Source organism: Balaenoptera borealis (genome assembly GCF_965194805.1).
Source record: "Balaenoptera borealis genome assembly, chromosome: 3".
NCBI classification, from domain to species: domain Eukaryota; kingdom Metazoa; phylum Chordata; class Mammalia; order Artiodactyla; family Balaenopteridae; genus Balaenoptera; species Balaenoptera borealis.
In genome coordinates this window covers 113,617,754-113,633,919 of record NC_138866.1, presented here as the reverse complement: position 1 = coordinate 113,633,919, position 16,166 = coordinate 113,617,754, and the positions used below count along the sequence as shown (strand labels likewise).

The window sequence follows — 16,166 nt, the reverse complement described above, 5'->3', positions numbered from 1 at the left end:
TGTTACCAAGGAGTTCTTTCTAGCGTCTAACCTAATTCCCAACTGTTGGGGGGCAAACCTGGTTCCTTCTGTCTTGTTCTCATGGGGTTGCGGCACACTTTGAAATTCAACAGGCTATAGAAAAGTTTGCTGCTCAACCAAGAGTGGAAGCACTGTCTGTACCAGTGGTGTGAGTTTAGGCAAGAATTTAACTTCTCAATGACTGTAAAATGAGGGTGATAATGACACTACTTGCTTGGTAGGCTTATTGTAAGAATTAAGTAATATGTTAATATGTAAAACACATTAACAGTGGCTGGTACTGTTGTTGTTATTCTGCTTTTGGAGATCATAGTCAGACTGTGTTGGGGGGAAGCAGATCTCCATGCATTCCACTGTGACAACGCTTTACTGTGTAATGACCTGATTAATGTTCGCATTAATCTCTTACTAGCAGGTGACCTCCTCTCTTAATCACGGCTGAAACCCCAGAGTCCAGAACGGTGTCTGGCACTCAATAAATATATTTGTTGGGGCTTCCCTGGTGGCGCAGTGGTTAAGAATCCGCCTGCCAATGCAGGGGACACGGGTTCGAGCCCTGGTCTGGGAAGATCCCACATGCCGCGGAGCAACTGAACCTGTGTGCCAAAACTACTGAGCCTGCACTCTAGAGCCCGCGAGCCACAACTACTGAGCCCGTGTGCTGCAACTACTGAAGCCCACGTGCCTAGAGCCCATGCTCCGCAACGAGAAGCCACCGCAATGAGAAGCCCGTGCACCACAACAAAGAGTAGCCCCCGCTCGCCATAACTAGAGAAAGCCCCGCACACAGCAAGAAAGACCCAATGCAGCCATAAATAAATAAATAAATAACTCTGTGCCTCTGTTTAAAAATTAATTAATTAATTAATATATTTGCTGATGGACTGAAGATGCACATCCCAGTGAGGAGATGCTCAGAGATGGAGCACCTGAGCTACACATGTGTGGGGTGGGGAGATGCCCACTCACAAAGGCTCACGGCCTTTCAGAGCTCAAACTGTTGGAGAAAGACCAGCACCACCAAGGAGGGGAAGCTGATCTGCTTTTTCTACAAAGTTGTCTTATTTTATCCTCTCCCTGGAACAGTGTGGCAGGACAGGTGAGGTAAATCTAGCTCTGACCCTCACAATAATATCGGGGGCTGAGGAAGGCGGGGCTTTGGGGCTGGGCAGGACGGCAGGTAGGCCTTTCCTCTCCCACCCTCTGCAGCTCAAGGCCTTTCCCATGGTTCTATTAGAACAGGAGGGAGAAGGAATTAGGCTTTGCACCTGACACTGAGGGTTTGTGGCTGAGGCTGGTTTATTTCTGGGCCTACCTCAGGAGTTGATATCAACCCTACAGTTGCACGGTGGAATTAGACAAGATTTGGCAGGGGGTACAAAAGCCAATGCCTTCAGGGCCTGGGTGGGTAAAATTAAGCTAAATCAGCTCTATTCAAAGTCAGCAGAGAGTAATGAGGGCTGTGTCTGGACAGAGAATGAATGACCCATCAATAAGCATTCCAATGTAAAACAGTTTAAAAATATTAAAGGCAAACAAAATGGGGCTGCGGCTGAATTTGACCTACTAGTACTTTGCAACCTCTAATAAAGTAACAAGTCTGACCAGGAGCAAGTCTCCAAAGGTCTCTCATTCTCAGGTTCCTCATTTATAAAACCAAGAAAGACGAACTTCCTCATGGGGTTGCTCTAAGAGGTACAGTGAGAACTTGTGGGGAAGCACTTGGATCTGTCAGATACTGAACTGTGTCACAGTTCAAGACCTTCTGTTTATATTGTTTTAATTGTTTATATTATATCATTTATAGGATTTCTTTTAAACGACTGTGCAGTTGTCACTGGTGGAAATGAACAAAATAAGCCCCCAAACATCCCACGACATTTCATCTCTCCAAGCCAGTGGCTGGAGCCATACCTGAAGCAGGGAGTTGCAGGGGATGACACTTCAGGTTGGTAAGCAGTTCAGAGACAGGGTTTTGGCTTCACAGTCAGGTACCCATCCCGAGGGGCCTGGGGTCCAGAGGAGAGATCAGACAGGCTCTATCAGAGGGCTTCCGTGTGGCCATGCAGGAATCCACACAGTACCAGTACAACTAACAACTCCTCTCTAAGTGAGTGTGAAACAGCCCACTGAGTAAAACTCACCCTGTCAAATCTGACTTTACAAAGGAATGTCAACTGAAGCAACAGTGAGGGGTATTTTTGGCTTATCAATTGAAAAAGACTAAAAAATTTAATATCCAGTGCTGGTGAAGACACTGGGGATAGAGGGTAAATCTGGTACAGCAGCACAAGTGATGCTGTTAAACTGTAAGTGAGATCATGGCTCTCTATACTCCAAACTTTCCAGCGGCTTCCCACCTCAGAGGAAGAGCTCCAATGATGGTCTGCCAGCATTGCCTGTAAGGCAAAAACTGAAATCTATCTAAACATTGATGGAAAACTGGTTACATAAATGATATCACATCTTTCCAATAGTCAATTACATAGCAATTAAAAGGAATGAATATACACACCCACACGCGCATAGGTAGAAACAACTTTGCAAAGACTATGTAAGAATAGCTGTACTTTTGTCACCAGTAGATATAGAATGAATAAAACCAACCAAACAAAAAAGACCTGGTACTTCATCTCTCAAACCCAGCAGCTGGAACCATACTTGAGGCAAGGAGATATATATGGTTACTTCTAGGAAAAAACCACTAATTTCTCACTTCATGTACTTTGAAACTGTTTGAATTTTTCCCATATAAATGAATTACTTTTATAACTTTTTTAAAACTAGTTTTGTTTTGCTTTATCTGCTTTTTCATTGAAATATACTACCAAAGTTTTAAGAGGGTGAGGAGTGAGCCTGGCAAGACAGATGCAGGCCCAGATCATGAGAGGCCTTTAAAAATTTAGAGTTTATGGACTTCCCTGGTGGCGCAGTGGTTAAGAATCCGCCTGCCAATGCAGGGGACACGGGTTCGATCCTTGGCCCGGGAAGATCCCACATGCTGCGGGGCAACTAAGCCCACGTGCCACAACTACTGAAGCCTGCACATCTAGAGCCCGTGCTCCGCAACAAGAGAAGCCACTGCAGTGAGAAGCCCGCGCACTGCAATGAAGAGTAGCCCCTGCTCTCTGCAACTAGAGAAAGTCCATGAGCAGCAACAAAGACCCAACACAGCCATAAATAAATAAATAAATAAATTTATTTAAAAAAAAATTTAGAGTTTATAACATTTTTCAAAGGACAGGGGGTCCTAAATAAAAAAGTTCAGTTCTACTTTCTTAGACAAATGTAGTACCCACCAAATTTTCTGTTTTCTCCCTTTGACCCTTCTTCTAATAACCTCTCTTCCTTCCCTCCTATCTTCTTTCCACAAATGCATATCGAATGTCACGTGCCAGACCCTGAGGATTCAGTGGTGGATAAGATTCACCCCTATTTACAGAGCAGAGATGAAGTTAATTGAAACTGGAATTGTACAAAATCGTTTTTTGTTCAATGAGTCTTTCTATTATTTTAGACTGGGGAAGCTCTGTGGTTTTCTCAAATGCTGTGGAAAAGACTGAAGGAGGATTGAGAGGGAGGTCAGAGTTTCTTCATCAAATATGTTGCAAATGAAGAAAGACATGGAGGAATAAACCTATAGATTAAGAGACTTCAGAGATATATCAAGAGATTGCAATGATATTTATGAGACAACTGGATATTTGAAAGCTGACTGGGTATTTGATGATATTCGGGATTTATTGTTAATTATTTTAAATGTGACAATGGTAGTTTAATTGTTGTGGGTTTAAGTCTCTCTCTGTCAAGAGAATGAGAAGATAAGTCAGACTGGGAGAAAATATTTGCAAAATACATGTCTGATAAGGGACTGTTATCCAAAATATACAAACAACACTTAAAACTCAACAAGGGGGACTTCCCTGGTGGTCCAGTGGTTAAGAATCCGCCTTCCACTGCAGGGGGCGTGGGTTCTATCCCTGGTCAGGGAACTAAGATCCCGCATGCAGCCAAAAAATCAATCAATCAATTAATCAATCAATAAAAGATGTTTAAAAAAAAAAAAACTCAACAAGAAGAAAACAAACAACCTGATTAAAAAATGGACAAAAGACCTGAACAGACACTTTACCAAAGAAGATATACAGATGGCATGTAAGCATATGACAAAATGTTCAACATCATGTATCACTAGGGAACTGCAAATTAAAACAATGAGATACCACTATACAGCTATTACAATAGTGAAAATCCAGAACACTGACAACATCAAATGCTGGTGAGAATGTAGAGCATTAGGAACTCTAATTCACTGCTGCTGGGAATATATAATGGTACAACCACTTCGAAAGACAGTTTGGCAGTTTCCTACAAAACTAAACATATGCTTACCATACAAGCCAGCAATCTCTCTCCATGGTATTTATTCAGTTGAGTTGAAAAACCTATGCCCATACAAAGCCATGCACAAGGATGTTTATAGCAGCCTTACTGTTAACTGCCAAAACTTGGAAGCAACCAAGATATTCTTCAGCAAACTGGGTACTTCCAAATAGTGGAATATTATACAGCACTAAAAAGAAATGAGCTATCAAGCCATGAACAGACGTAAAGGAAACCTAAATGCATATTACTAAGCAAAAGAAGCCAATCTGAAAAGACTACTTACTATATGATTCTAACTATATGACATTCTGGAAAGGGCAAATCATGAAGACAGTAAAAGATCAGTGGTTCCTGGGAGTCACGGGAGAGGGAGGGATAAAAAGAGCACAAAGGATTTTTAGAGCAGTGAAAACTACTCTGTATGATACTACAGTGGTAGATACATGTCATTATACATTCGTCAAAACCCATAGAATGTACAACACCAAGAGTGAACCCTATAATAAACTATGGACTTTGGGTGATAATGATGTGTCAATGCAGGTTCATAGAGTTTAACAAATGTATCACTCTGGTGCTGAGATGTTGATAGTGGAGGAGGCTGTGTGTGTGCGGACAGAGTATTTGGGAACTCTCTGTACTTTCCACTCCACTTTGCTATGAACCTAAAAGTGCTCTAAAAATTAAGTTTATTAATTTAAAAAATCCTTCTCTTTTAGAGGTACATAATGAAATACTTATGGACAAGATGTTATGCTATCTGTGATCTGTATCAAAACAATATGTTGGGGAGAAGTGGGTAGGGGTATAAATGGAACAAGACTGAGAATTGAGTTGATAGTAGAAATAGGGTGAAGAGTACATGGGGATTTATTATGATATTCCCCTATCTTTGTCTATGTTTGAAAATCTTCAATAATAAAAATTTTTAAGAAGACAAAAGGGTCATATCTACAATTTCTTTGGACTTCCACTTTGGTGAAAATAGAGGAATGGGGTAGGATGATGAGGGAAAGCAGATAGCCTGGAGCTTGGAAGTATGATTTGGAAGTGGACATGGTCCAGACTAGAGGAGGCAGGAAGGAAGACATAGGGCAAAGGACAGCACAGGAAATGGAAAGGGAGGGCAGAACAGAAAAGGAATGTGGGCTCACCGCCTTCCCGTAACCTCTCTTTTTCCCTTTTCCTCACTCACTCACTCCTTACCCTTCCTCTCTGTAGGTGAGGAAGGAAATCACCTTGGGAACTTAACAATGAAGATTCCAGGCACCAACCCATGAAATTCCAATTCAGTCAGCATGGCCCGGGAATCTACATTTTCAACACGTGCTGTTGGAGAATTGGATGGGTATATGAACCTCCCCTGAACCCCAGTACCTGGCTTCTGTGAGCAGCTTGCTATTTCTGTCACTAACCTTTACTCTGCCAGACTGGAGACCAAATCACTCTGCCTTTCAAAGCCTCTGTGACAGCTGTCTACTGTTTCAAAGCAGGAAAAAATAAAGGGGATGATAGATGATGCAAAGGAAGTTGTTTACCGATTTCCTTTAATGTATGTGTGGAAACATGCAAATGCTAAGGGTCTCTTGAGTAGGAAAACGCAATTTATATTAGCCAGCTATGGCTTGAAAGACCTCTCCTTTAAGACCTTCTAACTCTTTGTGCTAATGTTCTCTGATTTTATATTCACTGAACAACCTTTTGATTTTTAATGGAATTCTACTAAGAATTAAAAAACAAAAACAAAAGCACCTACCAGTTGCCCTAAGTGATGTGGTCCTCTTGGTAGTCCTCCCTTTTATCATCAGTTTTAATCGATTGCCTTTTGCTTCCCTGGTCTCCTGAAAGCCTGTATTCAGAAGAACTAGAAGATGTGATCACCCATCAGCAAACTAATAAACTTAATCTTTAGGACTGGGTAAGGTAATGAATCAGTCCATGGAGCTGAGCTGGAACTACCAGAACAGTGACCACAGGGCTAAGTCATCAGCACATTAGGGGTAGCTCGAAAACTCCCTTGCCCACACGTTCTTGGCCACATTCCTCCCACTAGGGAAAGAATTAGAAACTACAACGAAGTAATCAGGATGCAGCCTTACTTACCTAGATTCCAGTGCCTGCTCAAGTATAACAGGGTCTTGAGATGGTGAAACCAGCCAAGTTGGGGAGAGACGCTCTGAAGCAAATAGGGCAGTCTGCCTGCCCCTGGGCCCTGATGCTGACAGGGACATTCCCATGGAGTGATGCGCCTTCCTCTGCCACCTCTGATATAAGGAGGGGACAGGAAAGAACTACAAGCAACTGGAGCCCACACTCTCCCACAGAACAAGCTGTGAAAAGTCAGACAGACTCAGTTGTTCGGTTCAAAGCATCCTCCCTCTTTGACCCACCTCCTACCTCGCCCCCTCCCACCAACCAAAAGAAAAGGAGGCAAAGGCCTAAAGCCTTCTAGAGGCCTTTCTGTTCCCACTTGTAACCTATGTGGTACAGCATTGTTTTTTGAACCATAACTACCCAGGTGCCTGCTGGCATCCATTCAGGCCTACCTCTAGCTGGCATTTGCTAGCTCTCTAAGAGGTTAGAAAGAAAGTCACTCCTTGTCCCCTCAAGGACCTCGCTGAGGCACAGGCTGCTATGGGGACACCAAGTGGCGAGAGGTGAGGTACGCGAGGGCCCATGATGACTCACAGGAAAGCCTAAGTGCAAATCCCTCAGCAGCGCACCTTGGCCAAGGCAGGGGAACTGACTGAACCCTCCCTCTAGTTCCCTCAAAGGGGTCGGGGATAAAGTGAGCATCCGGGCTGAGGAGACCAAGAGGGAAAGTCTTGACGTGGAAACTGGCTCACGTCAGCTACGAAAAATACACAGCGTGCTCAGTATGAGCACTCCTCAGGCAGGAATTACAATTTAAAAAGAGTAGGAAGAGGATTCTGTCAACTAGCTCAGAGGATATGAGTGAGGGGTCTGAAGAGGGACGGGGAAGAGGGGCAAATATCAGTGAGGGTCAGGCTGGTGCACCAACGAGCCCAGGTGAGTGAGGAGACAGAGTGTGAATTGGTCACGGGGTTACCCAGACAGGTGAGGCCCACGGGCCAACGAGAGGCAGGTGGGCAGGAGGCCAGAAACAGATACGGAAGAGCCCGAGAACGGGGAGGGAGCGAAGAGGCGAACACAGTCCGGGCCCGGCGCAGTTGGGGACTATGTGGGGAGTGGGGTCGTGGCGGCGGTCGCGGACAAAACGCTGTGAAGAGAAGCACTGAGGCAGACGCAACCGGCAGCTTCTCCGCTGAGTCAACGCCCCACCCACGACGTCCTTAAAGCCCCGCCCCAAGCGCCTCGCGCACCCACGGCGCCGAGTTCCGTTTCGTCGCGCGGCCGTATACTTCCGGCTGCGGCGCGCAGGCGGAAAGGTTTTGGTGACGGACTGTGCCGGTGAAGGGCGTGGGGTGAGTGGAGGAGGCTGGAGACCGTAGGCTGTCTTGGATTGCTTGTTGGAGCTGCAGGAGAAGGGGTCGGTGGCGGGGAACAACGCGGGGCCGACGCCCGGCCTTTCCGCCGCCGAGGTGGCCGCCCCGCGCCGTCTTTGCGGCGCCAGTTCCGGGGCACTGCCTTCGGCCTCCCTTCGCTCTGCCGCGCCAGAGCTCCGCACAAGCACCACGATGTCGGCCCCCTGCCCAGGCCCCCTTCGCCTCCTCTTCCCATAAGAGACTTCCAGATCTCAAAGATTTTTGACTGATTTTAAGGTAAAAATACATCCCCAGGCAGACGCGATCCAAATGCAGGAGTTCTGTATTTACAGGTTGGCACTTTAGAGGTGAAGTTGTAACTGAGAACGGTGGAGGGGACTCATCCGGGCAAGAGATGTGAGGCCAACAGACAAACTTAAGAGTAGGTTAGCGGATTCCTAGAAATTCGAGTGGAATCACGCTTTAAGAGCGATACTCCTCAGAATCAGTTCTTTATGAACGAGCTAATTGTCTCCTGGGAAGAATTATAAATGTGTAGCTGATGGAGATGACCAAATCAAGGGGCTAAGGGCTATTCTCAGGAGTAGACTGTTCTTGAGAAAAGAAGCCCACTAGTTGTCTTAAGCATTGTATGTAAACTGTACTTACGAGAAAGCTATGGGGGTGGGGTGGAGGACCTTAGGGTAAGAATCAACCCAAGAGAGAAGTAACATGGTGTTTTCACAAAATTGCTGGACTGTGTGGGCAGGGATTTTTTTTTTTTTAATCAGGCCTAGGCTACTTGAGTGAACCATCCTTCAAGAACATCCATCCATCTTTTACTTCTGTGCTGACGACCTGAGTTCTAAATTGGTTTCCCATGACTTTGCCATTGTTAGGGGTGTGTGTTTGGGGGTGGACACAAATGCATCAGTCAGAAGAAAGAGCCAGCTCCATAAGTGTCTTCGCAGAATGCAAGCCTGCCAGCTATGGTCACCCATTCCAGTGTTACAGCAGATTTCATGAGCTGGAAATGCTTTCTTATATATGATCTAAATCTGTGTATCCTGATTCTCATTCTCCTAAGAGATGAGGCCAGTACTCTGCATCCCCAGCTTTCAGTAACGTGAAGACCTCTGTGCCTGAATGGGAATACCATAGGAGCTGGATAAACTCTATATGTGGGCAGAGGCGTAGGAGTTCCTGATATCTCTGCTTGAACGAGGAGAGGAGGAAGTGTGTTTCTGGTGTCCAGAGTTAAAATTTGTAATGTGTTTTGCCAAAAAATTAATGTTACGTCTGGTGCTGAGAGGTAGTTTACTAGTCATTATCAAGTATTTGTCAAGTACATACTGTGTGCCCACTGCTGTGATAGGTTCTGAGGAGACATTGGTGGGCCAAATCTCATGCTGTCCCTGCTCTTGTTGAGCTTATGGTCTAATGTAGTGTAGTTGAACCAGTATTGCACAGGACCTCACTTCTTGAACAACACAGCTGAGACCCAGAAAGGGTCTGGAAAGACTGAATAGATGAAACAGCACCAAGTTGATAACGCCTAAGCTCATGCACTTGACAGCAGAAGAAACACAGGCTCTCAGAGCCTGTTAACTTTGACTTCGGACACAGTTTTAGCAAGCTGGATTACCTGGCTTTCCAGCTCATAGTAACCGAGAAGCAGCAAATCGGAAAGAGGGAGGATGATTACAGAGAAAAGTGGAATGCAAAATGATGGTCCAAAAATTAGTTATAATTAGTTATAAAGAGGAGGCACCAAAACAGAACACAACAGCCTGGATCCCTTGAGTACAAGGCAGTGTTTCTGGGTATGTTCTATATAATACTTGTTCCATGGCACCAACTAATGATCAGAGAAGGGTTAAATGGGAAACACAGAGTTAACAAATTAAACTGGATTCTTTGCTGTAGAGCTTCTCAGTGTCTTTAATAAGACCTGAACTCATCTTTCTTGGAGCATCCCTCCAGGACAGTGTTCTGCAGCACACACTTGGGAGAATGCTGGTATAAATTAAAACATGAGGGCAGCAGCGTGCTGGGCAGTATTGGTGTTCAGAGTTGTGATGCTAAGTCGGAGTGAATTATGTTTAACATGCTGTGCTTAATGAGGTGCAGAATAAGGATGCACATTTTAGTTTTTTTTAAAAATAAATTTATTTTATTTATTTTTGGCTGCGTTGAGTCTTCGTTGCTGCGCGCAGGCTTTTCTCTGGTTGCGGAGAGTGGGGCCACTGGTTGCGGTGTGCAGGCTTCTCATTCTGGTGGCTTCTCGTTGCGGAGCACGGGCTCTAGGTGCGCGGGCTTCAGTAGTTGTGGCACACGGGCTCAGTAGCTGTGGCTCGCGAGCTCTAGAGCGCAGGCTCAGTAGTTGTGGTGCGTGGGCTTAGTTGCTCCGCGGCATGTGGGATCTTCCCAGACCAGGACTCGAACCCATGTCCCCTGCATTGGCAGGCGGATTCTTAACCACTGCGCCACCAGGGAATCCCACATTTTAGTTTTTTCTATCAAAATGGTTAAAGATTTTGGAAAGGAGTCTGGAAGGGTAATTTATATATCTCCTTTAGTCTTTATCGATGTTGGATACATGAAGCATTTGTATTTGAAAGGCCATTATGTGGTAAAAAGGCTTTTCCTACTTGACATGAGTCCCTGATCCCCATTTATAACATTGTTTCCATGAGGCAATATGCTCAGAGTTCCCAACAGCCTACTTACAAATGGAATTTTAGAATAGCACACGTTTGCAGTTGGACACTGTACTAAAACAAGCCCTCTGGCCACTGTTAAGTGTTTTGAAGTAAGTTCCAAAAAAGAAATTAGTGAACATTAAATTTCTAACTTGTTTATGTCCATCCTGAGTGTTCTCTAATTGTATATATGCAAAATTGTATATATGCAATATATGCAGTATGATTTTTATGAAGTTGTAATCAGTGTATACATACAGGCCTGTGACCTGCTTTTCTCAGTTACTAATATCTATATAAATATTTCTGATATCTGTTTATGTATCATTTATTTATAGCTATATGATATTTCATTGTGTGAGTAGACTATAGTTTGCTTAATAATAGAGTAGCAGCAGCAAGAGCAGATCTGTATATCTGAGAACTTTTTTCTTTATTTTTGAGCACAGACATGTTTTCTTCATGCTAATTCTCAATCCATAATTTTAAAAAGCTCTTTGTTTTCTCCATTTCTTCTACATTTTGACTTTTATACAGTTTCATGAGATAATGCCAGCTGTCATACATATTCTTTTTTTAAAATTTTTTTTAACATCTTTATTGGAGTATAATTGCTTTACAATGGTGTGTTAGTTTCTGATTTATAACAAAGTGAATCAGTTATACATATACTTATGTTCCCATATCTCTTCCCTCTTGCATCTCCCTCCCTCCCACCTGTCATACATATTCTTTAATTTTGTTCTTTTCCTTCATAGTTAAAGAGCTGTTGCCTCGTTTATCTGCAGTGAGTACTACTGAGGCTAGCAGTTTGTTGTTTTTGTCATGCTTAATGATTTCCAGCTTTGTCTAATTTGGACTATGACTTTACTAGGCTTTTCTTTTTTTTTAATTTATTTATTTTATTATTTTATTTTATTTTATTTATGTATTGTTTTTGGCTGTGTTGGGTCTTTGTTGCTGCCCGCTGGCTTTTCTCTCGTTTCGGTGAGTGGGGGCTACTCTTAGCTGCAGTGCGCGGGCTTCTCATTGCGGTGGCTTCTCGTTGCGGAGCATGGGCTCTAGGCGCATGGGCTTCAGTAGTTGTGGCACCTGGGCTCAGAATCTGTGGCTCGTGGGCTCTAGAGCGCAGGCTCAGTAGTTGTGGCGCATGGACTTAGTTGCTCCGTGGCATCTGGGATCTTCCCGGACCAGGGCTCGAACCTGTGTCCCCTGCATTGGCAGGCAGATTCTTAACCACTGCGCCACCAGGGAAGCCCAACTTTTTGTTTTTATATTTTGCGTTCATTTTAATTTTTTTAAAAAGGACGTCAAGCAACAAGATAATTCAGCAAACACTTGCCCAGATACTGCTGTATTGAGTAAGATAGTGAAGGTGCCCAAAAAGAATGGTTGATTGTCAAAAAGCACCACCATAAGACAACTAGAAATGTTCTTTAGTAAATTAAGTGTCGGAGAGGTGATGTAGGAGTGTTTGTTATATTAAGTTGTGTAAGATTTGAAAGTATTCAACTCAAGGGCTCCCTGAATTTAATATTTTGTTTTATTTTGTTTTTACTAGAAACATTTAAGATGGTCCTTGATTTATGGCCATTTAGTGGGTGATTCTAGGAGTGGTCCTCACAGTGAACTAAACTGCTTGCTTCCTTCCCACTGAATTCCCTGCAGATTTGTCCTCACCTCAACTTAAATGGGGTTTGCCTTCACTTATTTCTGGAAAGTTAGGTTAAAATTATGATTAAAAAAATACTTTTTTCTCTCCATGACATGCAAGACCTAATCATATTTATTTTCTACAGCATTTCTCTATCTATAGCTATCTGTTTACATTCTGACTGGGAACATTGGGATCACTTTCATCATGCCTACAGTGGTGGTAATGGACGTATCCCTTTCCATGACCCGACCTGTGTCTATCGAGGGGTCCGAGGAATATCAGCGCAAGCACCTGGCAGCCCATGGTTTGACAATGCTGTTTGAACACATGGCCACAAATTACAAGCTTGAGTTTACAGCTCTGGTGGTTTTTTCATCACTCTGGGAATTGATGGTTCCCTTCACAAGAGATTATAACACCCTACAGGTACAAAAAGGAATGAGTTATTATATGTACAGGGCCCAAATTTATAGGAAGGAAAACAGTATTATCATATTGCACTGAATATTTAGAACTGGAATTATTTAAAGATAAGTCTATGGGTATAATATCTGAGTATAACTGTAAAACAAGGATTCATAACCAGTAGGCCTTCTGCCTGTGGTAGAGCAATGAGTTAGAGCTGTGAGTTGTTGCTGTAGCCTCCTCTCTTGGTTTTCTGGAATTCTCTGTGGGAGGGGAGCATCTCAGGATGTAGTGCCCTGTCCCCTAAAGTTCAGGATCTTTAGGTTCAACACTTTACTCTTTTCTACTTTTCTATAAAACTTGAGATGAAAAACAGTCCTTCCAGGGACTTCCCTGGTGGCTCAGTGATTAAGAATCCGCCTGCCAACGCAAGGGACACGGGTTTGAGCCCTGGTCCAAGAAGATCCCACATACCGCGGAGCAACTAAGCCCGTGCGCCACAGCTACTGAGCCCATGCACCTAGAGCCTGTGCTATGCAACAAGAGAAGCCACCGCAAGGAGAAGCCCACGCGCCACAACGAAGAGTAGCCACCACTTGCTGCAACTAGAGAAAGCCCGTGCACAGCAACGAAGACCCAACGCAGCCAAAAATAAATAAATAAAAATTTTTTTAAATAAAGAAAATAAAAATAAGTTAATTATCTATACCTTATAGCAGGGGTCCCCAACCCATCCCCCAGCCACACAGCAGAGGATGAGCAGTGGGCAGCCAGCAAAGCTTCATCTGCCGCCCCCCATCGCTCACATCACCGCCTTAACCATCCCCTGCCCCGCCCCACCCCACCCCACCCTTCCCATCTGTGGAAAAATTGTCTTCCACGAAACTGGTCCCTGGTGCCAAAAAGGTTGGGGACCGCTGCATTATAGGATGTTTTCATGATTAAATGCATGTAAAATGCCTAGAATGATGATAGTATTCAGTAAATTTCGTCATTATTTTTGTGATGTCTTTAAACGTTTTTCATTTTAATTATTTCTTAAAAGGTCCACTTAATAAAATACGAACTTGGTGGACAATTCACTCTCACCTGATGAGAGAACAGAATAAAGGGAAGCTCTTTTAATCATCCTTTACAGTTGAGGAAATCTGTTTTACCATTTTTCTTTAAGAACGTATGCTTTGGGCTCTCAGAAACACAATGTCCCCTGTGTAACATTCATGCTTTGAACAGTTTATGTTTTTTTCTGGTAACAAATTAAAACAGTAAAGAATAATGAGCAATTTTATCTTTCATTCAATCAGGAAGCACTAAGTAATATGGATGATTATGATAAAACCTGCTTGGAGTCTGCATTAGTTGGTGTTTGCAATATCGTTCAGCAAGAATGGGGTGGTGCAATTCCTTGTCAGGTAATGATCAATTCTTTTTCTTTGCCCTAAGTTAGAAACATTAACCACTGAGGTGCTTCAGTTTTGTTCAGGTTCTGACACAGCATACATTGTAATTTCTACAAACTATGTTACACACTTTTGGTATCTTTTTAAAAGAAGGCACTAAATCAACACTAATATACTCAGAAAGCAGCACAAATATGCCTTAAGGAAAGCATCCTCCTAGTAAATTGACTTACTGCAAACTAGCATTGTTTGTATAAAACACAAAGGGCTCACAGTGGAATTTTAGAACACCCCCTGGAAGGGGCGATTATAATTTTGAGTGATATAATTGTAAACATCAGTACAATATAGTCTATCTTCATTATTCCAGTGTAGCATTTATTCAGCAAACTTTTAACCTTCTCAACTATGTGGGTTGTCTAAAAAGTGAGGTGTATGTCATAAAATCTGTTGCCCTTTCCTTAAGAGTCCATAATAGGTCCACATATAGCATCCAATCAGAGCAGAGTTGTAGCAATTGGAAGTTTGCTATAAACAGGTGCTTTGAGAAGTGGTAGCATATTTTAAAGGAGAAAACAGAACAGTTGCTAAAAGGAAAATCATAATAGTCTGCAACAGGAATCAGCAAACTTTTTCCGTATTTTAGGCTTTGCAGGTGTCTGTGGCAACTCCTCAACTCTGTTGTCATAGCACGAAAGCAGTCATAGATAATAAGTAAATAAATGGGCATGGCTCTGTTCCAGTAAAACTTTATTTACAGAAACAGGCAGTGGGCCATAGTATATGATTTTTTATTATAGGGTCAAATACGGGACTCCTCATTAGTGTCAGCAGCATCACCGATATTTGTTTTTTAAATAAATATAAGATTGTGGCTGCCTTGGGGTGAGGAAAGGTTAGGGGCTGACCCAAGTAAAACATGAGGGAATATGAGAAGTGATGGAACTGGTCTGTATCTTGATAGTAGAAGTGGTTACATCACTGAATGCATTTGTCGGAACTCATAGAACTAACTATATACTAAAAAGGGTGAATTTTCTTGCATATGAATTATATCTCAATAAACCCAGCTTTTTTTTTTTTTTAAGCTTTTTTGTTTTTTCTTACTCAGGCAGTTGAGTTGTTTTATACAGTATGAACTCATGGGTTAGTGAAGACCCTGAGCTACTACTAAAAGGTTAAAAACCAGATCACTTTAGTGGACACTTGCTAAAAAAGCCAGTAAATACCTTTTGATCAATTTCCTTTCAGAAATAAAAACCTTTGGCACCTTGCTTCATAAACACTATTTATTTGGTAAAACCATGCATACAGACTGTCTAATTTCCTAGCAATATAATGAATAAGTGAAGTTTTGTTGTCAGTATCTTCTGAACTGGAAGCTAGCAGGTAGCACAGTTTCATTTGCTACTTCTTCAGTGGTTTTAGAGAAGAAACTCAGAAAACACGTAAGAGCCAGACCTTATGCACCATGCAGACTTCTGCCTTTTAATATTTTTTTCTTCCTTTGCAAAAAGGAGGAATCTGAATTTGAGATATACTGTACCCTGAGGGGAAGGAGCTGGGCCTGGATCCACTTAGACTTGCTTGGTGAGTTTTGGGGTGAACCAGGTCCAAAACACGGTGGACGTTATTAGTGATTGTTTTTATAATCAGTTACTATCAAACGGATTTGTTTTAATGTGGAATATTTTTAACCAAGTTTTTAAAGAGCTGGACTATGTTTTCATTATCTGAGTAAAGTCTGTCTCATTTTGACATTACAAGAAATACTTCATTATCACACAGCATCTGAAAAAGCTAGTGGCAGAAGTAAATCATTATGTAGCAATTGTTGGTACCTAGAAGAGGGATTTGCCTTGACTGTCTTCCTAAAAGATGACATCTCTCCAAGGGACCTCTATTAAGCATTCTTGGGCTTTAGAAGTAAGTGCCAGTCTTGGCACTTCACATGGTGCAACCACCTAATACCGCCTTACTGGTCTGTTATTGTCAAGTTACTAGGCTAGGCTAGGGAGAACAAAAACAATCCTCCCCTGGATTGCTTGGGATGTCCACCCAGGACTTCCCAAGGATTGCTTTAAACAGTGAGGAAAAGGAAAATGATTTGTAACTAATTCTATTGTTGGTATGTTTTGAAGGCTTTTAA

At 42.8% G+C, this 16,166-nt stretch overlaps 2 protein-coding genes across 8 annotated transcripts in view; one reads left to right on the top strand and one right to left on the bottom strand.

Moving 5' to 3' along the window:
- The window catches only part of SLC24A1 (solute carrier family 24 member 1), a 39,484-nt gene extending 31,761 nt beyond the window's left edge, over window positions 1-7,723 (bottom strand). Inside the window, exons 1-2 of the mRNA XM_082383275.1 lie at window positions 6,511-7,723; window positions 1,936-6,256 (exon numbers count right to left, since the gene is read on the bottom strand). The gene's annotated coding sequence lies outside the window, so the exon portion shown is untranslated. The remainder of the gene's footprint in view (window positions 1-1,935; window positions 6,257-6,510) is intronic.
- A 36-nt stretch (window positions 7,724-7,759) lies between these two features.
- The window catches only part of INTS14 (integrator complex subunit 14), a 34,257-nt gene continuing 25,850 nt past the window's right edge, over window positions 7,760-16,166 (top strand). Inside the window, exons 1-4 of one of the 7 annotated variants that reach the window (XM_082383356.1) lie at window positions 7,831-8,150; window positions 11,314-11,342; window positions 12,355-12,638; window positions 13,922-14,029. In XM_082383356.1, coding sequence (XP_082239482.1) covers window positions 12,417-12,638; window positions 13,922-14,029 — 330 coding nt within the window. In that variant the 5' untranslated portion in view covers window positions 7,831-8,150; window positions 11,314-11,342; window positions 12,355-12,416. Of the gene's footprint in view, window positions 8,151-11,313; window positions 11,343-12,354; window positions 12,639-13,921; window positions 14,030-16,166 lie in introns of all 7 variants that reach the window. The other 6 variants (XM_082383357.1, XM_082383358.1, XM_082383361.1 and 3 more) reach the window with 6 other exon arrangements.